Source organism: Chiloscyllium plagiosum, unplaced genomic scaffold (assembly GCF_037043375.1).
Source record: "Chiloscyllium plagiosum isolate Xiang-an unplaced genomic scaffold, Cpla_swu_hap1 HiC_scaffold_3, whole genome shotgun sequence".
Taxonomy (NCBI): domain Eukaryota; kingdom Metazoa; phylum Chordata; class Chondrichthyes; order Orectolobiformes; family Hemiscylliidae; genus Chiloscyllium; species Chiloscyllium plagiosum.
In genome coordinates, this window is record NW_028270141.1 from 3124325 (window position 1) to 3151135 (window position 26811).

Below are 26811 nucleotides of genomic sequence, written 5' to 3' on the forward strand. Positions count from 1 at the left end.
CATACTCCTGCACTTACACCTACACCTACACTTACACCTGCCCCTACATTTACACCTACACCTACTCGTATACCTGCATCTACACTTACACCTACACTTACATCTGCACCTACACTGCAACTACACCAACACCTAAAACGGGTCCCAAACCTGCACCTACACCTAAAACTGTGCATACACCTACACCTACACCTGCAGCAACACCTACACCTACACCTGCACCAATACCTGCACCTATACCTGCACCTACACCTACACTGCCACCTGCACTTACACCTGCACTTACTGCTTCGCTACCCACTGAGGCCCATACATGACCAATTAATTACCACTTAACACCTCATCTGACAGTAAGTGGTATTAACCCAGCTGGGAAGGAGTTGGTGATTGGAAAAGGGTTGTGGGGATTGGGAGTAGGCATGGGAGCCGGGGATGTGGTGTGGTGAATTGGAGAGTAAGTGGGAGTTTAAGAAGTTGGGGGTGGGGTGTGAGAGAGTGGGTGGACTGTGGGTGAAGAGTGGGGTAGTGTGTGATGGGGGAGAGGGACTGGGGGTAAGGGTGGGAAGTGTGGGATTTGGGGGAGAGCAGGGTGAGAGTGGGGACTGTGGTATTTGGGTGAGAGTGGGGAGTGTGAGATGGGGAGAGGGAGTGGGGGTGAGGAAGGGAGTGTGGAATGGAAGGGGTGTGGGAGTGAGGAGGGGAGTGTGGGATGGGGAGAGGGAGTGGGGGTGGGTGTGCCCTTTGATCAGAAGTGTTGGAAATGGAGTGTAGCTGGCTGGGGTCACCAGTACGTCACTAAGGTCCCACTCATGAAGCCAGCCCCCAATGGCCAGGCTTTTCCTCAGTCTGTATCTGAGCACATTCGATTCCTTGGGCAGCATGATTTTCTGACCATGTTGGGCAGGCAGGAGCATGAGTGGTAGTGATCCCATTCTCCCGGTATTTAAAATCATGAAAAGCGAAATGAGTTCCTTCACATGTATGTGCTCTGACCCATTTGATTCTCTGATAGTCACTGCATTCAATCAACCAACTCATTTGACCTGAATGGATACACAAGAATATTTCCCCTTATCACTCCAGTAAATCAGGTATTTCGAAATTAAAATCCTCCACTCCTTCAAGAAAATGGGTTATCTGGCAGTTATCCAGAGGGACCTGGGCCAGTTTTCTGCTTGCTGAGCTGGCTTTCACTCCTGTGGAATGTGTGTGCACAGACAACAACCTCAGGCTGCGATCTCTTCAACACGATCTCCGCCCAGCTTACACTGACCCCCTTTCTCTACTGAAGACTTTGATTTGGTCATAAAATTTTTTGTGTGAAATGTGCTAGCGAGTGAAGAGGCCTGGAAATAACATAAATGTGAATAAAAATATCCTCTGGCAAGATTTTCTAGTTTTCTTTGCTGGAACTTGATGTGAGCTGAAGTGACTTGTAAGAAGGAGATGATAAATGAGAGAAGCTTATTCTAGCCTTGAGAAGATGACTTTATCCTGAAATTTAGATTTGCAGTGGGTTTGCTCTGACATTAATCCATTGTATTTCGTTTTGCTGATCATTTCCACTTGTGGATTTCTGCCGGATACAATTTTCTGACATATAAGAGCATGTACCTCCACGCCTGGGTGTGCAGCAGTTCAGAAAGAAAGCTCACCACCACTTCTGAAAGGACACTTCAGGAAGGATGGGCTCTGAATGCTGAGCTGGCCACTTGCATCCACGTGCCATAAATCTTTTTTTATAATTGGTTGCTGTAGTCAAATTTCAGAGAACAGGTTTCTTGTTCAGTGAGTAGTAGAGAGGTGTAATGTGAGAATCTGATGAAAATGAGTTTTGTTTTTGTACCAGGGGTGAACTGCCTGCACGTGGCCTTACCAAATAAAGTTGTGTCTGCCTGTTCAGAGTCAGTTTCCTGGGATGGTCTGTCAAAATCAGCTTCTGGGGGTGGTTAATGCACCAAGGAAGCAGTCTCATCCACAAACAAGATCAATCACAGGGACAGCTCCATCAGTAGCTGTTAAGGTAACAACAACACTGAACTTTAATGCCTTCAGATCATTCCAAGCCATTTGTATGTCAAATCAATCAGTAGTGCACTGGTGCACACAATAGAGCTGTCAGATATATTGTCCACAACAGCTAACGCATTCCTGTTTCCTCACATAAAGCAAGCAGCTGTATGAAAGAGATCTCTGTTTTTTTCATGTGGTGTTGTTCCACAAATTGTAGACATTATTGATAGCAGAGCTTTCAACTCCTGAACTGGAATCCATCGGGTGAATTTTCACTTGGACCATGGATATCTGCCCAGCGTTATGGAGCTGCCTGTGATATATTCATTTCACTGCATTCACTGAACATTCATTAAGTTAGGTGGCAGACAGGTAGTCAAGAGCATGGAAAACGTAAATCCCAAATATGACATTAAATTAAAATACAAGTGTAGAACAAGGTTCAGGATTAATTTACAAACGTAGCAACAACTCTGTCCACAAATGTAGAAAGCACTGCCCCAATGGCATTACACACAGGCTTAAAGAGAAAACAAAGAAGATACAACTATTTAAATTTAAGGAATCCAATTCAGCCCCTCAATTCCTGCTCCCCATTCAACAAGATCGTGGCTGACCTGATTGTATCCTCAAATCCTCACTCCCACCTACCCCTGAGGACATTTCCTCACTTCACAAGGATCAATCTACCTCTGCCTTAAAAAAAGTAAAAGGCTGTGATTCCACAACGTTTTTCAGAAAGAGAGCTCCGAAGATTCATGAATCTCTGAGAGAAAAGAAAATTGCTTCATCTGTCTTAAATGGGTGAGCCATGCTTTTTAAATGGTGACTCCCAGTTCTAGGTTTCTCCATTTACCTTCTGTCTGTTTACCCTGCAAAGACCCTTCAGGATCTTGTATGTTCCAATCAAATCACCTCTTAATCTTCTGAATTCCAGCGAATACAAGCCCAGCCTGTCTAACATTTCATCATAGCACAACCCTCTCATTCCAGATCTTACTCTGGGAAGCCTATTCTGAATAACCTTCAACTCATTTACTCTCTTCCTTAAGGAGATGACCAGTACTCTGTACAGCTCCAAGTGTAGTATCAAAAGTGCCCTGTAAAACTGGAGCGTAACCTCCTGTTTTTGTATTCAGTTCTCTCTGCAATGATAATAACTAATTACTTGCTGAATCTGCAGATGAACCTTTTGTGACTAATGCACCAGGTCTCTCTGCTACTCCAAACTCTGCACACTCCCACCATTTAGATAATATGTTTTTATTTATATTCTTCCTCTCAAAATGGGCAATTTCACATTTTCCTACATAATGCTCCATTTGCCACATCTTTCCGCAGTCAGTTACCACATTTCTCTCTTTTCTCAGCTGCCTCCTGTCTTCTTCTTTTCTACCTTGTGATCAGCAAATTTGGCAAGCATAGCTTTTGTAACATTTACAGAAATTGTTGAGTTCCCAGCACCAATTCCTGACCACATCACTTTACATCTTAAACCTTAAAAAGACCCTTTCATGTCAGCTGTATGCTTCCGGTTGGCCAGTCAGTCCTGTATCCATGGCAACACACACTACACCATGAACTTGTATTTGCCACAGTAACCTTATATGTAACCCCATATCAATTGCCCTCTGACATCTAAGTACAGTACATCGAATGGTTCTCCTTTATCTGCAGCCCCCTCAAATCACTCCAATAAATTGATGAAGCATGATTTCTCTTTCACAAAACTATGTTGACACTCTCTTGAACTTATCAAGTGTTTGCTTTCACATTTTTCTAACATTTTTCCTTTGACAAATGTTAACCTGAGTGAAGTCTGATTCCCTGTTTTCTGTTTCCCCCTCTTTCTCGATGAAGGGATCATATTTGCTATTGTACAATTTCATCATTCTCGAATAAAGAGAGTTTTAGAGTTGAAGAACAAGCCAAAGAAAAAGCTATTAAGATGAGCTAACTAAATGTTTTATAAAACAATGGATTCTAAAGAAAGTTTTAAAAGTTAGAACATAGAGCTGGACAGTATAGGAACAGGCCCTTCGGCCTATGATGTTGTGCTGAATATGATGCCAAATTAAACTAATCCCTTCTCCCTGTCCTTGATCCATATCCCTCCATTCCATGCCTATTCATGTTGTTATCTATAATTACCCTACACACCCCTATTGTATTTGCCTCCACCACCACCCCAGTAGTGCATTCGACACACCCATCAATCTCTGTGTAAAAACCTCATCCCTCACATCTCCTTTGAGCTTTCCCCCTCTCACCTTAAATTCATGCACCCTAGTATTAGACATTTCAACTCTGGGAAGAAGATTCTGACTATCAACCCTATCTACGCATCTTATAATGTTATAGACTCATATCAAGTCTCCCCTCAGCCTCTGCGACTCCAGAGAAAACAGCCCGAGTTTTTCTAGCCTCCCTTAATAACTCATACTCTGTAATCCAGGCAGCATGTTAGGTGTAAGATGTTAGGTATGTTAAATAACTGAAGTTTTAGGAAATAAATTCCAGAACCTGTGGTCCACACAGCTGACAATGGTAGGAAACAAACAGAAATTCATAATCAAGGAACTAAAATGTTTGCATTTTAAGGGAGACCTGAGACACTGCAAGAGAGATGAGGAGGAGGAAAGGCAGAAAAGGAATTAATCACAGGAGCATGAATTTTAAATTGGATGTGTTTGGGATAAGGGGCCAGTGTATGGTAAAAATGCAAATGGTGATGAGTAAACAGAAGTTGGTCCAGAGGAACATCCAAAGGAAAATGGCAGGCTAGCCAAGCCTTGAAATTGTCAGGAATGGAGATAAAAATGACATGGAAGAGAGTTTGAGCTCCAGTTGGAATGTGGTGAGCCAGGGTTTTTCACCGAAAGATGGTCAGGACCAGGAATGGACTAGTCAACCACCAGGGAATAAAACAGACCAGCGATTGGTATTGATAGTCAGTAAACTACAGGAGTCTCTGAATAGATCAAGTGTTGGTGCATTCACCCAATAAAATAGTAGGGAATCAAGACAAACCATTGGCAGCAGAAACCTTTGAATTACTTCAGAAAGTTTTGGATCGTGTTTTCAGGATTCTTGTGGGGGACAGGGAGCAGCCCCAAGTCGTGGTCCACATAGGCACCAATGACATAGGTAGGAAAAGGGATGGGGAGTAAGGCAGAAATTCAGGGAGCTAGGGTGGAAGCTAAATGATGGAGAAGAGCTAAATGAATACTTTTCATTAGTATTCATACTAGCAAAAGACAATGTGGTCAAGGAGAATACTGAGAAACAGGCTACTAGACTCAATGGGATTGAGGTTCACAAGGAGGAGGTGTTAGCAATTCTGGAAAGTGTAAAAATAGATTAAGTCGGCTGGGCCAGATGGGGTTTATCCTAGGATTCTCCGGGAAGCCAGGGAGGAGATTGCCAAGCCTTTGACTTTGATCTTTATGTTGTCGTTGTCTACAGGAATAGTTCCAGAAGACTGGAGGATAGCAAATGTTGTCCCCTTGTTCAAGAAGAGGGGGAAAGACACGGCTGGAAATTATAAACTTGTGAACCTTACTTCGGTTGTGGGTAAAGTGTTGGAAAAGGTTATAAGAGATCGGATTTATAATCATCTGGAAATGAATAAGTTGATTAGGAATAGTCAACACAGTTTTGTGAAGGGTAGGTCATGCCTCATAAACCTTATTGAGTTCTTTGAGAAGGTGACCAAACAGCTGGATGAGGGTAAAGCAATTGATGTGGTATATATGGATTTCAGCAAGGTGTTTGATAAGATTCCCCATGGTAGGCTATTGCACAAAACACGGAGGCATGGGATTGAGGGTGATTTAGCAGTTTGGATTAGAAATTAGCTAGCTGAAAGAAGACAGAGGGGTGGTTGATGGGAAATATTCATCCTGGAGTTCAGTTACTAGTGGGATGGTTTGGGTCCACTGTTTGTCATTTTTACAAATGATCTGGATGAGGGCATAGAAGGGTGGGTTAGTAAATTTGCAAGTAGGTAGAGTTGTGGATAGTGCTGAAGGATGTTGTAGGTTACAGAGTGACATAGATAAGCTGCAGAGCTGGGCTGAGAGGTGGGAAATGGAGTTTAATGCAGAAATGTGTGAGGTGATTCACTTTGACATGAGTAATAGGAATGCAGATTACAGGGCTAATGGTAAAATTCTTGGTAATGTAGATGAGCAGAGAGATCTTGGTGTCCATGTATATAGATCCCTAAAAGTTGTCACCCAGGTTGATAAGGCTGTTAAGAAGGCATTCGGTGAGTTAGAGTTTATTGATAGAGGGATTGAGTTTCGGAGCCATGAGATCATGCTGCAGCTGCACAAAACTCTGGTGCGGCCACATTTGGAGTATTGCATACAGTTCTGGTCACCGCATTATAGGAAGGATGTGGAAGCTTTGGAAAGGATTCAAAGGAGATTTACTAGAATGTTGCCTAGTATGGAGGGAAGGTGTTATGAGGAAAGGCCAAGGGACTTGAGGCTGTTTTCGTTAGAGAGAAGAAGGTTGAGAGGTGACTTAACTGAGACATATAAGATAATCAGAGGGTTAAATAGATTGGACAGTGAGAGCCTATTTCCTCAGATGGTGACACGAGGGGACATAGCTTGAAATTGATATAGGACAGATGTCAGAGGTAGGTTCTTTACTCAGACATTAGTAGGGGTGTGGAATGCACTGCCTGCAACAGTAGTAGACTTGTCAACTTTAAGGGAATTTAAGTGGTCATTGGATAGACATATGGATGAAAACGGAATAGTGTAAGTTAGATAAGCTTCAGATTGGTTCCACGGGTAGGCGCAACATCGAAGGCCGAAGGGCCTTTACTGCATTGTCATATTCTATGTTCCATGCTCTAAATTGAACCATTTATTGGAGTTCTTGGGAGAAGTAACACATGCTCTCCGTGTCTGTGTGGAGTTTGCACATTCTCCCTGTGTCTGCATGCGTTTCCATCGGGTGCTCCTATTTTCTCCTACAGTCCAAAGATGTGCAGGTTAGGGTGGACCGGCCATGTCGAATTGACCATAGTGACCAGGGAAGTGCAGGCTTGGTGGGTTAGCCATGGAGAATGCATGGTTACAGGGGTAGGGGTTGGGTCTGGGTGGGATGGTCTTCGGAGGATCAATGTGAACTCAGGCCGAATAGCCTGTTTCCACACTGGAGGGATTCTATGATTCTAATGCTGCAGATAAAGGAGAACCATTGGATGTACTTCAACTTCCAGAAGGCATTTGATACAGGGCCATGTCAAAGATTACTGTGGAAAATAAAAGTTGATGGTGTCGGGGCTAACATTTGTTCTGTGGCAATGCTGCGGTGGGCTAATGCACCTTCTTTTTCTAGATGAAAGAACAGGACTAAGTCAAATGATTTTTCTCATATGAAACTGTCTTTGATATTCAGGATAAATATTCATCCCTGGATTGTAACTATGTTAAGACATTTTACAATATGAAGTGAAAATTAATGTAAAGAGTTAACTGTGACCAAATGGACATGTGTTCAGCATGTATTTGTCTGTTCAGGCCATGAGTTCACTTTCTGAGCAAATTCTGGGATTCTTATTCGATTGATCTAAGTCTACCAGATAGCAAAGAATCTGCTGTACCTTGACATGTTACACAACCTCACTGCAGAAGGAAACCTGCGGAAGGAAACATGTAAACTGGCATCAAAGCAGAATATTGTGACATGACTAAACAACAGAACCATTGTTACTTTGTGAATCACCAATTCAGCACAGGATTGGCTGAAACTGCATCTTCTTCATACATCAAGCAATGAAAGCACCTGGGCTTGTGTCAGCTTAGGAGACAAGAAAAATAATTTTGTCAAGTCTTGAAAGTGACAAGTCACCCCGGACAAATGGAAGGCACTATATTATTTCTGTTCTTTATGTTCTTAGGCTGATAGATGGATGTGAAAGCTCCCGATGTTTCACTTCAAAGTGTGTGAGCAAAAGTGCCCACATTTCATTTTCATTTGTCATTTTCACAAAATAAACAAAAATACCGTTAGTAATGTTTGGCACTGATTCTGCATAGTTTTGTTTATAAAAATACATCGTATCAGAACTTTAAAAATATTTACTGTAGTTTTTTGAAGATTAGAGCATAGCTTTTGATAAAAGTCAATAAGAGCTCAGAGAGCTTCTAAAGACCATATACATATGGCCTCTTGTGTGGACTGTACTTACAGCTGCTGTTGCTGTGTTGCTCTTAAATATAATCCAGGCAATAGGTAAATCTTCTATCAATATTAAGGTACAGAGCAGGAAATGGAGGCTGAGTTTTCCAACATGCAACACTGCTTTGTGTAGTGGAAACCATGGGATTTTTTACTGCTGACTGAAAATACCTTCTCTGAAGCAGTACTACTTTCAATTATCCAGCATTGAATTAATGCTCAGCTTTCCTTTTCATGCTTCTTTGCTATCTTCTGATATTCAATAGACTTTAAGGAGAAAATATCACATCTGCAGCCTAAGGTGAATGTAACTCAATTACAAAGATGTTAAGTGATAAATAATTCCATCAGGTTTTATTTCCATATTTAATCATGGAAACAGAGGAGGGATGTGGCAGTGGGGAAAAACAATGATTCAGTCATGAAAGAAAGGATTCATACTTCCTTGATTGGCTATGGTGGAGGAAACTGATATCGGGTTTAGGCGATAGCGTTTCACACAACTGGGCAGCTCGTAACATTATTGGAGGTGCATAGGTGTACACGGGAGCAGAAGAGGATATAGTCAGTTTTGCAAAAATTTAATGAGTGCACTCAATATCAAATAGACTGTGGTGATGGCTTAGGAATTGTGGAACAAGCAAACAGGTTGTGCAGAGAATCATTTATACTCATGTAGAAGTTAATATCATGTGTCTGACTAACATCACCTGAGGCTAGTGATGAAGAGAAATGATAACTACATGTAGGGACATGGGAGAAAAAGTTTTAGGAGAAATTGTGAAGAGAATGTTGGTGAGTCATTACATGGAGTGTGTTGTTAGATGAGAGTGTAGATTGTAGAGTTGACTTTCTCATTATCCATCTGCAAAAAGACGAGAGAAGGGCCATGATGTCACGGTGCTATGGGAGGAGTTTGTGGAGGAGAGCCCTACATGGATAGAGAGTGAGCAATGTTATTGTTGGCAGCTGGCAGGTTACAATTGCTAAGGAAACTCAGAAGCTGCAAAAAACAATTCCAATGGCTTTTATTTGTAATTTTTCTCAGTGAGATTACAGTTCTTTTCTAAACTGGAAGCCTGATTTGAGGGCATTAATCATGGAGTGATAGAAAAAGTAGTATAATTGCAAGGTCTCCACATTTTTCAATGTTCTTTAAAAGCAATGAGTTGTTCAAGATGCAGGGGAAGGAGTAACTCACTAATTACACATTTCCAGAAAGACTATAGCTCTGAAATTCAGATCCCCACTCCTTTTCAAAAATACCTCCTCCTCTCTTTCACTGCGGGATTAGTGGATTTATCATCAAAAGTATAATTTGAAGTGGAAAGCTTCAAAAGCATAAAAATAGTCACTATTATTATGTATACAATTGGTGGGAATTTTAGGAAATACTTCTGCAAGCATTGTGTATGATTATATAAAATGTAAATCCATCATGTGAATTGCAGTTTTCTGGACATTGTTATTTTCTTAAATTGAACACAAAGACACAAGATATTGGAGCAGGAGGAAGACATTTACTTTCCTGAGGTTGCACTGATATTCAATAGTAATACCTGATTGTTCCCATTACTTGAGGTTCCTGACTGTTTCATTAAAAATCTGTCCAAATCAACTCTGGGTATGTTCAATGAGCCGGCCTCCACTGATGTCTGGATCGAAAATATCAAAGAAATAACTTTGTGAAAGCAGAAGCACCTCAGAAGAAAATTATACAAGTGGATTTTGTAACTGATCATGCAGTGAGATAGAGAAAGCGAAAACAGGTTATATCAAGGCTTATGGTCATAGATAATCTTCCAATAAACACTGTAGCAGACCAATCCCACTTCATTATAGTGTATGAAATCTTTGTCACTGACTTCAGAAGCAATAATTGTTTCTGTCGTTTATCTTAAACATAGCATTTATCTTAAACATAATATTTGTGTAAGGTAGCCATTTCTTGGCGATGTATAACAAAATCCTAACATGTATAAATGATCTTGAAGAATTATGTAATTTGAATCCCCACCCTTGGGTTATTAACCTCCCTTGTAATTCAGTCCTGTGCTCTTGGCTGCTTGCTATGATTATCAACAATAATTGATTATTTATTTAAACTGTGAATGCCTTCTATTGTTTTTGCAAAAGTGCAATGTTCTTATCGACTTCCCTTAAAATCTTGAGATAGGAACTTTCTGATCCTGGGGGTGTGTTGTTGTTTTCTTCCTTCCTGTTGGTTTGCTGACCCTGTTTGGTGAGACCCTGTTCCTAATTCACTGTTAGTTATATTGGTTTGCCTGGTCCACTAACCTCTTCATCAACAGTAACTATAGAAACTTCAACATCTTTATCATTTCTTTATTTTCATTGATAATCTCACCCTTAGCAGTTTTCAAAGGGTTACTCCTGACCACTGTCTCTTTCCAAATTGTGGAATTATTTTGCTTTGATTTTGTTATCTCTTACTGTCTGCTGGTTACCCTTTGATGCTGTTTAATTGTTTTCCATTTGCTCAGATGTATTTAATTTTTAAATAAAACCTGAAAAAACTGGGAATGCTGTAAATCAGAGACAAAAATAAAAATTGCTGGAAAAGCAATTTGAAAACAGCATAATATCAAAGCTTATGGTCAGAGAGAACCTTCTAAAGGGTCACTCAACACTAAACGTTAACTCTGATTTTTCTCCACAGATGCTGCCAAACCGGCTGAGGAATTGTTTCCAGTAGTTTCTGTTTTTGTCTCTATTTATTTTTTGTAGTTTTGTAGGACTTGTCTTTTAGTGTTATGCTGTTTCTACCTCTTTAGTCATATTTGGCTTATTTTTTGCCAAGTGAAGGCTCTTGCCCCTCAGGGATATAAACTTATTTCATATTATGTCAAATTCCTTTTTGAACTTTAATCCTCTGACATTTTACTTATTGACAGATTTGCTCCGTTTACTTTGCATACTCTATCTCATTGCATTAAAGTCAGTCTTATATACATCAAAGCTTTCAGCTGATTTATACTTGTATACTTGAAATACTATAATGAACTCAACCATATTATGAGAGCAACTAGTTATTCACTTTGTTAACTAAATCTAACTCATTTTAAATCTAACGTAAAATTGCCTCTTATTGTTTCTAGAATACACTCTTGGACTAAAAAGAATTCAACCCTTTCTAAGATTTGCTCGTCTGCTTTACCCAATTAAGATAAAAGTTAAACTGTCCATTAAATCTATTCTATGTTTGCTTCATGCATCTTTAAATTTGCAGTTTTAAAATTTACTATTTCACTTGTGCACTTAGAGTCACAGAGTCATAAAGCATGGAAACAGAGCCGTCAGTCCAACTCATCCATGCCAACCAAAGTTTCCCAAATTAAATTTGTCCCATTTGCCTATATTTAGCCCATATCCTTCTACACCTTTCCTGTTCATTCCATATACAAACCACCCTCTGTGTGAAGAAGTTGCCCCTCAAGTCTCTTTTAAATTTTTCTCCACTCGTCTTAAAACTATGCCCTCTAGTTTTGAACTCCCTACTCAATGGGAAAGACTTTTGTTATTCACCTTATCTGTGCCTCTCATGGTTTTATTAACCTCTATAAGATCACCCCTCAACCTTCTCCGCTTTTGAAAAGGTTCCAGCCTCTCCACTGAAACTCACTCAAACTCTTCAGTCTCAGCAACATTCTTGTAAATCTTTTCAGAGAATTCCCAACTTTTGGACTCGATTTACCTTGTACAGCTGCAGTGTGCATCAGCAGAGAGTGCTTCCTTAGAATGTTCTCTTCTATCTGTCTCCCATTTCTGTAATAGCGTCACACATGAATTGTAAACTGAAAAAAGACTGGGCTGGAATGTACTTTTTCACTCTCCACCTCCAAACATTACGGTTCTGAAACAGAGTTTAATGTTATTTGTTAGGAAGAGCACCGAAAAGTGAATCATCACAGAAGGTCGAAGGTTTTGTTTTGGTACAGGTTGCTCTGCTCTAGTGCGTATTACATCAACGTGAATTTGCTGTCATGTGATTGATGAATTGCAGATGCTGTTTGCAAAGCACGGACTTTTAAACCGTGTGTTGGCTGTAACATGATTACATCACCAACATGTTAAGTGCTGTTTCTAAAGCATGATTTTTCTATAACACGGGATTGCACGCGAACACAATTATCATGTTATAGAAGAACTACCTGTATCCGGAGAATCAGTCTGTTCCTCCCACTCCTGATCAAAGAACAAAGAACAAGGAAAATTTACTGCCCAGGAACAAGCTCTTCAGCCCTCCAAGCCTGAGCTGATCAAAATCTACTGTTAAACCTATCGCCCAATTCCTAAGCATCTGTATCCCTCTGCTCCCCACCTACTCATGCATCTGTCCAAACACACCTTAAATTAGTCTACCGTGCCTGCCTCTACCACTTCTGCTGGCAACGCATTCCAGACACCTACCACCGTACCACCCTCTGTGTAAAGTAATTGCCGCGTGTATCCCCTTTAAACTTTTCACCCCTCACCTTGAAAGCATGACCTCTTGTTATTGAATCCTTCACCCTGGGAAAAAGCTTATCACTATCCACCCTGTCTATACCCTTCATGATTTTGTAAACCTCAGTCAGGTCCCCCCCTCAATCTCCTTTTTTCTAATGAAAGCAAACAACCTACTCAACCTCTCTTCATAGCTAGCACCTTCCATACCAGGCAACATCCTCGCAAATCTTCTCTGTACCCTCTCCAAATCGTTCACATCCTTTTGGTAACGTGGCGACCAGAACTGTACACAGTATTCTAAATGCAGCCGAACCAATGTCTTGTACAATCTTAACATCACTTGCCAGCTCTTATACTCAATACCCCGTCCGATGAAGGCAAGCATACTATATGCCGCCTTGATCACTCTATCCACCTGTGCAGCAACCTTCAGGGTACAATGGACCTGCACTCCCAGATCTCTCTGCTCATCAACTTTTCACAAGAAATCCTCAAAGAAAATTGGAGAAATAGTTCGATAAAATAAACCTTCTGCACCACATCTGCCCTAAATGCTGCCATTTCTAATATTCATCTCTTTTCCTTCTTCTTCCTGTAAATGCACTGACAAGCTGGGAGGCCCTTTCATTGCCACCATCAGCTCGCCAATCTTCCTGATGTGGCCTGGTTTTATGTGTGAACTTATCTTCGGCACTTTGGAGACGTCACAGAGAATCTTGAAGCTGTTCAATGTCTCATATTTATATAAAGATTGTCCACAGTCAGTGAGGGAGCCTTCCCCATGCAGTTTCTCTGAGGTTAATTTATGTCGTCATCGCTGTCGTGTACCTCTTTATTAAATGAATTCAGCTAATTCAGCGAGAACTAAGAACTCAGCACTGAAGCAGGCAATTAACCTGCATCACTGCCTGACAACTCACCCATTTCAAATTAGGGAAGTCAGAATCTGTTGATATAAATTTTGTTCTTTGTTGATTTGGATTTTCCAAGCTATGAACATTTCTGAGATGCTTTTGAAGATTGAGGCACTGAGTTAAGATGTTTTAAGAACAGCAAAGGGGAACTCTGACGAGCAGTACTATTTTGTTGATAATGAGTCTCACCAAGCTAACGTGTCATATTTGGCTCAGTGGTCACTCTCTTATTTCTCTGTCTGAAGGGAACAACTTCAAGTCCTATTGCAGCACATTACTGAGAAAGTATGATATTGCCAGAACTGCCATCTTTCAGATAAAATATTGACCCACCGTCTTATTTGTAAGCTCTCATGGATACAAAATATACCACAGCATGAATCAGAGGAAAGTGAAGGCACTCTGCTAAAGTCCTGATCAACGTCCCTCCATCATAGCTACCCCACCAAAAGCACATTGACTGTTGTTTAGAACTCCTGCTGTCCTGCTGTTTGACAACTGCCAAAGTTGCCTGGAGGAGCTGGACCTCAAACATAATTCGGGATGCTCTTAAAATTATAGAATCCCATAGTGTGGACACAAGCCATTCAGCCAATCAAGTCCACACCAACTGCCCAGACCAACACCCCCCCAACTCCCTCATTCCTCTCCCTATAACTCTGCATTCCCCATGGCCAATCCACCTCACCTGCACATTTTGGACTGTGGGAGGAAACCAGAGCACCTGGAGGAAACCCATGCAGACACGGGGAGAATGTTCAAACTGCTCAAGAGTGGAATTGAACCTGGACCTTTGGCGCTGTGAGGCAGCCGTGCTAACCACTGACTCACCGTACCATCCGAAGCATGTTCACGGTGCCATACAAATCTGAGTGTTTTGTTTCATCATTGATTCGCAGTCCCTTCCTTTCACAGTAACTCATCTCAACTCTGTTTTCGCATCCTTGGCTGCTAACATATTTCACAATGACACAATGCCTTGTAATGTTTGTGGAAGAAATGAGGTCACTTGGTCTGCTTTGTATTTGCCTTACAATGTGGTGGTCTATGTTGACATAATAATGTAATACATTGTTGTAAAAGGAGAAAAAAGGATTTTCCACAAACTATTTCATAATTATGAGATCTTCTGAATGTGCTAAGCAATCATGTCACTAGTTTTCATTTCTTTACACATTTATCAATTAGATGTTAGAAATGTTCCTGGAAAACTTCATATACCTCTGCTAACTGGCTCCAGAGGCCAACATAATAGCCTCTGTGTGGTATGTTTGATGTGGAGGGTGTATGGAGCAGATATTTAGCCAGGCTGGAAGCTGTCAGCCACTCAGTCTGTGATGGGGTTAATTGATGTCCACTCAAGGACTTTGTCCCACTCTTGCTGGGCTTCATCAGCTACAACTGGTGGACTCACCATGTGAGTAGCCAGTTATAGGTCCCAGGGGCTGGGGAAGTGGGCAGTGTGACCCCTGCTTTCAAGCACTCATTGCCTGATCAAGAGGGCCTGCAGTAAGAAGGAAGGAGTCTGCTGAGAGTTACCCCCAATCCTCGGCATCTCTCTCCTCTCCCCTCCAACTCCACCTCACAATCCCTGTCATTACATTCCAGGGTTCGTGGAGATCCTAGGCCTCAGGTAGATATCGTGCAGGAAGCAACCACTGCCTCCTCTGATTGGTCAGCAACTCTCAAAGAGATGAGATTCCCATCCAATTAACATGACCAGCTTCCCAAAAAGGCAACACAGGGCTCTCATCCACTCTCCAGTCTTTGCCCAATACCACCGTTTTCTCCATTGAATACCTGCTTGCTCATTTAGGGCAATTGGCTTACCTTTTATTATTTGGAATTGTGGGAAAGGGAAGTAATTGTGCAAACATAGTTGTCATATAACTTCTGACAACTCCAGCTGAAAAGGTCAACTTCCTTAGCAACTAACCCCAGTTTGTTGGAGCAGGGGCCACTTGAAACTATTGGAAATGCAATCCATTCTGGCTCACTAACTGAGTGATTCCATGATTTGGAGATGCCGGTGATGGACTGGGGTGTACAAAGTTAAAAATCACACAACATCACCTGATGAAGGAGCAGCGCTCCGAAAGCTAGTGCTTCCAATTAAACCTGTTGGACTATAACCTGGTGTTGTGTGATTTTTAACTGAGTGATTCCAATGTGAGAGAGAAGAAAAAATGTATTTTGAACTGATGCAAAATCTACCAGCTCCCAGCATTAACCCTGAATCCCATGACAGAACTTAAGGTGATATCATAGATATGTGGTTTATAAAGGAAATATGAGACCTCAGCTATGTGGGTCACACAGTTTCATTTGCAGGAGAACTGAATTTCACTAAGTGGGAAATGCAGATTTCTTCACAACCTCAGAACTTATCTAACTGCCTGTTATTCACCCCCCTACATAAAGGACTGCATACCATTTCAAGATTGTTTGTAATTATAATCAGACATTATGGTAGAACCCAGGTATTATTATATTGTGTTTCATATTGAGGTCTCGTACGTTGGGTGATATCATGCAGCAGAACCGTGAATGAGTTTTTTTGTTTTTTTTAGGATCTGAGGAAGACACCACATCAACACAGGAATCAGTAAAAATAGAGGTAATATCCTTTCTTTTATCTTATGTATGATATAAATGTTTCAATGTGCATGGGAGTGAGTTTTTGTGGAACATTATTTCCTATTTCATGATACTTTGCTCAACTGCTTTTACATCAGAATGTTTATGTCACTCCCTGTCTATTCAATGCTGCATTACATCATGGATGGTTCCAGGCAGAGTAGATGAAAGTGATCCAGTAAACATCCCATTATTTACAATATTACAGTTTGGTCGAATTGCCATGAAATGAAATCCCTGGATTCATATCACACACATTTAAAACATTATTTTGAATTCTGTTCAATGCACAAGCATACTTTTTTTTATAATGTAAATTCTCTAAGTTTCACATTATGTCGGGGACAAGCCTGTTAATTTATATCCAGATAAGGTTTGTTCATTGTTATTAAATAGAGATGTGAATTACACGACCATACTTATGCTCACAGTTTATTCATGTGTAGCTTCTGATTGAAGCCATCATATTTCATCAGAAGTCCCACAAGCCGGGTATATGTATCGTCAATGTTTCAGGTTCATTTATACCACACTCTGCATCAAAACACAATTAAGTGATTTATGAGGGTTTTTTTCATTCATACATCAATTATCAACAGTCGCTGTTGTTACTTAATAACTACAAATATTGTCCTACACTGAGTGCTCCACTTTCTTCCCACAATTCAAAGATGTGCAGGCTAGGGTGGATTGGCAATGCTACATTGTCCGTAGTATCCAGGGATGTACAGGGTAGGTGCACAAGTCTTGGGAAATGTGGAGTTATGGAGGTTACAGGGATAGGGTGGCCATGCTTTTCTGAGGGTTGGTGCAGAGTTGATAGGCCAAATCATCTCAAACTGCACTGGAAGGATTCTATGAAAATATGTTTAATTGATAAGCCACAGGCTACCTTTCACTAGGTATATTTAAGAGTCCATTTGTGTGTTAATAAGAAGCTTCAGAATTTAACCAGGAGGAATGGATGTTAAATTCACTAAAATGTAAATACAACATGTTCTGGGTTTAATTGACCAAATGAAACTGCAAAACTCCCCCCTCCTTGTGCATAGGTGTATTTTTCTTTAATTTGGAAGAGATTTTCCAAATTGTTTTCAGTTTTGTCTGCCACTGTTCAGTAAAACCTAAAACACTCCACATTTAATCAAGCGTTTGAACCAAAACTGGTTGGATAACCCTTTCCAGACCAGCTCAATGCTCTGGAGAAATGTCCCTGACCAGCTGTAATTTGGATCAAACTCTCACCTCCATCTCCAGCAACCTAGCTGTTGGTAGCATTTAGAGTAACTCATTCTCGCTCAGTATTGTTAACTTGGTCTTGAAGTTAGAAGTAAATAACTGGTGTATAATAGATTAATGTTGTGAACAATATGTGTTCTTTTTGACCAGGGAACAAGGGGCCGGCGTCGTGGCCAATCAGGATGGGAGAGTAGTCTGCGTCAGAGACCAATGCAGCGAATAACGTTCCAGGCCGGTGATCCCTATTACATCAGCAAAAGGAAGAGAGATGAGTGGCTGGCAAAATGGAAGAAGGAGGTCAGTCAATGTTATGAAAACAACTGGGCTTATGTTAAGAGAAGAACAAGATCCTCATTCATTTAAAAGTGGGGTTAACATTCAAATAAAGGATGAAAATGGCAGTTTAAAACTTGCACTAAATTTAAGATAAACCCATTATAAGTTGACAGAGTTCATATCCCCTGTGCTTGAATATCAAATAGTAGGTAACCAGGAATTACAAAGCAATGACACAATAAAGCCAGTTCAGATACATCAGGCATCCTCTTGAATAAAAGATGCTGTATCTTTTAATCACCTTCTTCCGACTCCTGTTGACAAGTTTATGTCCAATTTTGAATTAATTGACTGTGGGCATTTCTGGTGTTTGTGCAGAGTTTTCATGTATCCTAATGTGATGGAAAAGGTTGATGTCAGTGAGTCCTGTTTACATCAAACATTTGGGATCTGTAATTGAGGGTACATTGATCCCACGATAGAAGGTTACTACAATGTTCTTAGCTAAAAGGTATCAAGTTATTCATTTGGTTGCCGCTATTGTATGATAGTGTAATGCATTCTGATGTAAACCTAGTTGAAGTCCAACATTAATGGAGTTTTTTTAATAATACTCGTTACTAGCAGATTTTCTTTGCTCAAAGATGACATTAGCACTTTGGAGATGAACATTAGGTGTAGTTTCCCCATTCCTCTTTAGACGTTTCTTATTAACGTAACAAGAAAATGGAGGGGGAAAGACAGAGCAGGAGGACACATGGCCTTGTAATCTGTATTTTATACCTCCATGGTTTAGATATTTGCACCTTGCCCTCACTGTTTTGTAAACATGACATAATCTAATCAGCAGAATATAAATCTGTGAATTGCTCTGACTTAGTCCTGTAAGGTCTGCACAGATTATTGCTTTTTAATTTGTTACAATTCTAGATCTTTTATTTGCCAGTTTGAAACTAAGAGACAAAGAAAACACAAGGAACAAAGCCTTGTTTTCATTGTCCTGGTTTTCAGGTGTACAGAATGTAGAAGCTCGCTGTGAACTGTGACTAAAGTTCTCATTCGAAACCAGAACCAGAGATCCTGCAACTTCTTAAAGTAGCTAGCCGCAGGACACTGGCTATTTAAATAAAGAATGGAAACAAAAGAGCAGAAAAGATTGTAAACTGTTCTGATTTCATTGCACCATGAGAATATAGCACGTACAAGGCCCTTTGGCCCATCGAGCCTACTCCAGCATTCAATAAGGTCACGGCTGATCTGGTTGAGCAAACCTTCAGCATTTGTTGAGACTTTTTCTTGGGGGTTGTTATGTACTTGGTATTTAATGTGATGTCATGTTGCAGTGAACTCAGTGTATTCTGGAACTCAGGAGAGTCCTGATGGATAAAGGCTTGTTAGATTAGAATATCCTTTTAATGTCACATGTACTGCATTGTGGAAATACAGTGAAAAGTATTTACAATGTCGACCTCTTATGGCACTATCTTAGGTACAAGTACCTCGGTACAAGACTTGGATACGACAGAGGAATATAAGTAGTTGCATTACTTTACAGAATTTAGAATTGAACCCATTAAAGGGTTGACATTACAGTAAGGTAGGGCATTTCAAATAGACATTACGGGTGTAGCAGCTCAGTGTAGGGCCTCTGCCTATGGTCTGACCCTCCTGCCCACACCAGACTCCAGTCTAACAGCCATCTCCATTCCACTCGAAGCCTCCGTACTGGCACTCAGCTGCTCCAAGGTAAGTTCCAGGACTGCCTGCCTTTCGCTAGTCTCCACCTGGGACTTGCTACCCTCACGATGCTCCGGGATTCGCTGCTCCAGGACTTGCTTCTCCGGGATTCGCCACTCCAGGACTCACTGCTCCGGGCGGTGCGGGGTTGTGGGACTATGAGGTTGGAGGCGGTGGATGGGAGATCCCCCGAGGTGATGAGGTTATGGATGGTCTGGGAGATGATGGTTTGGTGGTGGGAGGTGGGGTCATGGTCAAGGAGGCAGTAGGAGGAGGTGTCTGCGAGCTGGCGTTTAGCCTCAGTGGTGTAAAGGTCGGTGCGCCAAGCTACCACCGCACCTCCCTTGTTGTTGTTCTACCTCCAGCCCAAAATCCACAAACCTGACTGCCCCGGCCAACCCATTGTCTCAGCCTGCTCCTGCCCCACTGAACTCATCTCTGCATACCTCAACACGGTCCTGTCCCCCTTCATCCAAGAACTCCCCACCTACATTCGGGACACCACCCACGCCCTCCACCTCCTCCATGATTTTCGCTTCCCCGGCCCCCAACGCCTTATTTTCACCATGGATATCCAGTCCCTGTACACCTCCATCCCCCATCACAAAGGCCTCAAAGCCCTCCGCTTCTTCCTTTCCCGCCGAACCAACCAGTACCCTTCCACTGACACCCTCCTTCGACTGACTGAACTGGTCCTCACCCTGAACAACTTCTCTTTCCAATCCTCCCACTTCCTCCAAACCAAAGAAGTAGCCATGGGCACCCGCATGGGCCCTAGCTATGCCTGCCTCTTCATCAGATATATGGAACAGCCCATCTTCCACAGCTACACTAGCACCACCCCCCCCCCACCTTTTCCTCCGTTACATTGATGACTGTATCGGCGCTACCTCGTGCTCCCACCAGGAGGTTGAACAGTTCATCTACTTTACTAACACCTTCCACCCCGACCTCAAATTTACCTGGACCATCTCAGACTCCTCCCTCCCCTTCCTAAACCTCTCCATTTCTATCTCAGACGACCGACTCAACACAGACATTTACTATAAACTGACCGACTCCCACAGCTACCTAGATTACACCTCCTCCCACTCTGCCCCCTGTAAAAACGCCATCCCATATTCCCAATTCCTTCGCCTCCGCCGCATCTGCTCCCAGGAGGACCAGTTCCAATACCGAACAACCCAGATGGCCTCCTTCTTCAAAGACCGCAATTTCCCCCCAGACGTGGTTGACGATGCTCTCCACCGCATCTCCTCCACTTCCTGCTCCTCCACCCTTGAACCCCGCCCCTCCAATCGCCACCAGGACAGAACCCCACTGGTCCTCACCTACCACCCCACCAACCTCCAGATACATCGTATCATCCTTCGTCATTTCTGCCACCTCCAAACAGACCCCACCACCAAGGATATATTTCCCTCCCCTCCCCTATCAGCATTCCGGAGAAACCACTCCCTCCGCGACTCCCTCGTCAGGTCCACACCCCCCATCAACCCAACCTCCACTCCTGGCACCTTCCCCTGCAACCGCAAGAAATGCAAAACTTGCGTCCACACCTCCCCCCTCACTTCCCTCCAAGGCCCCAAGGGATCCTTCCATATCCGGCACAAATTCACCTGCACCTCCACACAGATCATTTACCGCATCCGCTGCACCCGATGTGGCTTCCTTTACATTGGGGAGACAGGCCACCTACTTGCGGAACGTTTCAGGGAACACCTCTGGGACACCCGCACCAACCAACCCAACCACCCCGTGGCTGAACACTTTAACTCCCCCTCCCAATCCACCAAGGACATGCAGGTCCTTGGCCTCCTCCATCGCCAGACCATGGCAACACTTCGCCTGGAGGAAGAGCGCCTCATCTTCCGCCTAGGAACCCTTCAACCACAAGGACGAATGCAGATTTCTCCACCTTCCTCATTTCCCCTCCCCCCACACCTTTTCTCAGTCCCAACCCTCGGACTCAGCACCGCCTTCTTGACCTGCAATCTTCTTCCTGACCTCTCTGCCCCCACGCCCTCTCCAGCCTATCACCCTCACCTTAACCTCCTTCCACCTATGCATTCCCAACGCCCCTCCTCCAAGTCCCTCCTCCCTACCTTTTATCTTAGCCTGCTTGGCACACCCTCCTAATTCCTGAAGAAGGGCTTATGCCTGAAACGTCGATTCTCCTGCTCCCTGGATGCTGCCTGACCTGCTGCGCTTTTCCAGCAACACATTTTTCAGCTCTGATCTCCAGCATCTGCAGTCCTCACTTTCTCTTATACAATAAAATAAGGCAGGTCTTTGACATATTGAGAATTCTTAATTGGACTTTGAGCTCAACACTTGAGAACATGACGAGGGCACTAACAAAGCAAAAGTAAAACTAAAGGTTTATTTTCCACAAAGCAAGTGATTAACAGAAGCATTTAGCAGGTTAACAAATTGGGCAGAAAGATGAAAGGTGCAATTCAACACAAAGAAATGAGAAATGTTAAACTTTGGACAGTGAATCTTAACCCGTCATGTCATAATGGAGGGGACGATTAGAGAAGGCATTGAGATGCAGATAGACAGATCTTCAAAGCTCAAAGTACAGGTAGGAAACATTACATAATGGTACTGGGGATTCAAGATTTGTCAATACAGCAGCAAGGAAGAGCTGGTGGAATTTCAGAGTGAGGAGGACAAAGTTGCAAAGATGTTCCCTTTTTTGAAAGCTATTAAAGCCATTGAAAGAGTAAGGCAACCATTTCCTGCAGAAATATAAGGTAAGAACAAAGAGCTAGGAGCAGGAGGAGGCCATTCAGCCCACTACAATCATGGCTGATCTCATCTCAGCCTCAACTCCACTTTCCTGCCCACTCTCCATAACCCTTCAACCCAATACTTATTAAGAATCTGTCAATCTTCTCCTTAAATTTACTAAATGTCCCAGCATCCATCACACTCCGGGGCAGTGAGTGCCACAGATTCATGACCCTTCACAGGAAGTAATTCCTCTATCTCTGATTTCAATCTGCTATCCCTCATCCTATAATTTAATCTCTCACTTGGGATAGCCCCATATGAGGAAGTATCCTTTCTGTGCCTACTCTGTCAATCCCCTTTCGCATCATATCCCTCAATTAGGTTCTCTCTCAGTCTTGTAAACTCCAGACAGTAAAGGGCTAAATTGCTCAATCTCTCTTCATCAGACAAACCTCTTGTCGCTGGAATCAATCTGATGAACCTCTTCTGAACTGCCTGAAAAAAATGACATCCCTCCTCAAGTAAGGGAACCAAAAGGTTCCCTTACTCCAGGGGTGGTCTGACTAATGCATTGTATCATTTCAGCAATCTATTTCTTTACTCTATTCCTTTATTCTGTACTCCAAATTCAGAGTGGATTGTAATTGGGGTATGTCAGACAGGGGGAGATTGGAAGATAACATTTCAGGGCAGGAGCCATAACTGCCACAGAATCACTATAGGACTCTTGAATAAACTGGATGCTCCTTTCACTGGAAAACTAGATTTTAGAGTGAATCACAGCATGAAACAGTTAAGTAGCATAGTTTCAGTTGTTTCCATTGTTGAAGATAATATTTTGCATTATATTAATTGAATGCTGAGTGTAGAAGCTGGATTTCATTAGTTCCCGTTGCTACTAGACTACCTATTGCTAAATTAAGTTTAATGTGGGAAATAGGCATTTCTGTAGATCCGTGATCATCCATATCTGGTGAAATTTTTCCTGTTTTAATTTATCGGAAAGATGAGTCAGAATCTTTCATCAGTTTCTCTTCTATCTTTATTCACATCTTCTCTGATCTCATTTTAATTTTGAGATTCACCTCCAAATTCTTTGATCCTGTTCCCCTTAAACCAATGGCCATTTAATGGCGACTGGATCAGTGGTGCTGGAAGACTTCCTCTTCCAGCATTGGACCTTGCCTTTCAAAGCAGGAGCTATCTCTTTCTGCGTTAAAAAATAGTCAGTATTGATCCGTTACTTTTGTAAACTAACATTCATTTCTTTATAAAGTTCTTGAATATGTTGTCTTCCTTTCTGTTACCTTTTCCTGTAACTGTTGTGTCTGAATCTCTCTAACCTGGTTTACATCCCTACTATAACACAAAAACAATACCGGCCGAAATCAGAAATGATGTCCACTGGGACCATGTGGCACTGTCCTTCTCCTCTTACTTGGCTTCTGAAACCTCACTGCACCCTTTGGCATCATTTGCCAAATCATTCCATCCTCATCCAATGCCTTTTCTTTCTCATCCAGTTCCCTGGGAGTTGACACCAGCTGACTGCCCTCCATTGACATTCTTACATGTCCAATTATATCTCACAAATGTTTGTCTGGAATTAAATCTGGATTAATTGAACAATTTGACCTTGATGCCCTCCACTTCCTCACCTTGGCCATGTCATTCACAGACATGAATACAGCAGCAAAACTGCTGTGGATGCTAGAAATCTGAAATAGGAACAGAAAATGCTGCAAATACTCAGCCAAATCTGGCAGCATCTGTGGAGAGAGAGAAACAGAATTAACAGTTCAGCTTAATGACCTTAATCAGAACTGAGGGCTTTTCTCAAATATGAATGAAACCCTGCCTCAACACTCAAGACTTTCATATTATTACACTGCCTTTTAACATCAGGACCAGAATTTTCCCAATGGAGGTGGATAGTGAGAATTTGCCTCAATCGTGCTAAAAGAGGTTATTGTCATCACTTGGTCTGGAGTGGGGCCTTCCAAAGAAGGTAGTGACAGAGGTGGAGAGAGAAGCAGGCTAATTCCCAAGTTAAAAGGCCTGTCTCCATTGACAGAAATATCAACCCAGTCCTTCAGATCACTCTTCATGCAACCTCATCCCTAAGCCCGGATACCCTCAACCCCAACCTTTCAATTCCCAACCCCCTTAATCCCTTCATCTGGGTTTTTTTTTAAATTTAGTGAGCAAAATTAGGGCGCATGGTATTGGGGGCAAAGTACTGACTTGGATTGAAAATTGGTTGGCTGACAGGAAACAAAGAGTAGTGATAAACGGCTCCCTTTCAGAATGGCAGGCGGTGGCCAGTGGGGTACCGCAGGGATCAGTGCTGGGACCGCAGCTTTTTACAATATATATTAATTATATAGAAGATGGTATTAATAGTAACATTAGCAAATTTGCTGATGATACAAAGCTGGGTGGCAGGGTGAAATGTGAGGAGGATGTTAGGAGATTACAGGGTGACCTGCACAGGTTAGGTGAGTGGACAGATGCATGGCAGATGCAGTTTAATGTAGATATATGTATGGTTATTCACTTTGGTGCCAAGAACAGGAAGGCAGATTACTACCTAAATGGAGTCAAGTTAGGTAAAGGGGCAGTACAGAGAGATCTGGGTGTTCTTGTACACCAGTCAGTGAAGGTAAGCATGCAGGTACAGCAGGTAGTGAAGAAAGCTAATAGCATACTGGCCTTCATAACAAGAGGGATTGAGTATAGAAGCAAAGAGGTTCTTCTGCAGCTGTACAGGGCCCTGGTGAGACCACACCTGGAATATTGTGTGCAGTTCTGGTCTCCAAATTTGAGGAAAGACATTCTGGCTATTGAGGGAGTGCAGCGTAGGTTCACGAGGTCAATTCCTGGAATGGCGGGACTATCTTATGTTGAAAGATTGGAGCGATTGGGCTTGTATACCCTTGAGTTTAGAAGACTGAGAGGGGATCTGATTGAGACGTATAAGATTATCAAAGGATTGGACAATCTGGAGACAGGAAACATGTTTCCGCTGATGGGTGAGTCCCGAACCAGAGGACACAGCTTAAAAATAAGGGGTAGGCCATTTAGGACAGAGATGAGGAGAAACTTCTTCACCCAGAGAGTGGTGGGTGTGTGGAATGCTCTGCCCCAGAAGGCAGTGGAGGCCCAGTCTCTGGATTCGTTTAAGAAAGAGTTGGATAGAGCTCTCAAGGATAGTGGAATCAAGGGTTATGGAAATAAGGCAGGAACAGGATACTGATTGAGGATGATCAGCCATGATCATAATGAAAGGTGGTGCAGGCTCGAAGGGCAGAATGGCCTACTCCTGCACTCATTGTCTATTGTCTATTGTCAGTTTAAAACTCACCACATTCATTAAGCTTTTAGTCACCATCTTACTGCAACATTAATTACAATAAAAATAAACTGTTAGCCTTGGCATGTGTGATTATGCCTCTGTGAAATACTTTGCAATGCCTCTTTTGGTTAAAAATGTTATATTAATGTCAGTTATTGTCAAGCCCTGACAAAAAAACACTTGGAGAGTTTTCCCAAAAATTATCAGCTTGGAGAACTGCCCTTGCTGCACTTTATAATGCAGCCCAACATAATACATAATGGATAGAAATGTTTGGTAAGCAAATGAAGGAAGGTCGGCAATGTGGAGGGCTGCAACGCCAGAGGAATATGGTAACTAGGTTCACCCACCAAGACCCTCATCCTGGGGTGGGTAAGCCTCTGTGTAAATGATGGTTATAAAAGCAGGGAATTCTGCAGGTCCAGCAGTAACCGTGAAGAGAGAAACAGAGTTAAAGTTTTTGAGTCTGACGTGATTATTCTTCAGAACCCAGCTGGGACAATGCTGCTGAGAGCCTCCTGCAGTTCCTGTTTCATTTCAGACTTCCAGCATCTGCAGTAGTTTGCTTTTATTGAGGCAAATGATGGTGCTCTTCCAGTGGACATGGGTGGTGTCTTCTTTCTGAGCAGGAGTCCCCTGGTGGCAGTGACTGATCCACATAGCATTCACACCCCCAGTTCTCAGTAAGACCACTGCCCACCTCCCACCTTTACTCTGCCAGTTTGAGACTGGCACCCCCCATCTACCTATCTTCAAGGACACTGGACCAAAAGTGCTCATCTCCCGTGGCATTACCGACACTGCTGAGCTGTCAGCACTTTGATTGGCATGGCAGTTCCTGTAGTCAGTGCCATCCTTAATAAGACTGCTGCTGGCAAAATCCAGCCCCATCTCTAACCAGTTGTGAGAATGGGCCAGCCTTCCAGCTCAGTTTACTGCAGCCTCCACAGAATTCTATCCATTGGCCTTTTCAGTTCAAGTGTACAATTCAATTACTCAATGAAAATTGACCATTGGATAAGTAGCCACATTTCATGTTATTGACACTCCAAAAATATCGATCAGAAGTTGTTCCACTTACAAACACATCTTTGTCTAACACTTCGGGTAATTCTTGATGAGCAGTGAAGAAACCTAAATGATCAGTGAAAAACCCATTTGAGATTCCAGTCTGCAAATATATCTTTCAGTGTGACCTCAGCTAATGAAAAGTAACGCTCCACACCCATT

At 42.3% G+C, this 26811-nt stretch overlaps 1 protein-coding gene across 12 annotated transcripts in view; it reads left to right on the forward strand.

Moving 5' to 3' along the window:
• dnmt3ab (DNA (cytosine-5-)-methyltransferase 3 alpha b) overlaps nucleotides 1-26811 on the forward strand; it is a 627694-nt gene that overhangs the window by 310607 nt on the left and 290276 nt on the right. For all 12 annotated transcript variants that reach the window (XM_087977018.1, XM_087977035.1, XM_087977038.1 and 9 more), the window contains 2 exons: nucleotides 16169-16215; nucleotides 17625-17771. In XM_087977018.1, coding sequence (XP_087833144.1) covers nucleotides 16169-16215; nucleotides 17625-17771 — 194 coding nt within the window. The remainder of the gene's footprint in view (nucleotides 1-16168; nucleotides 16216-17624; nucleotides 17772-26811) is intronic.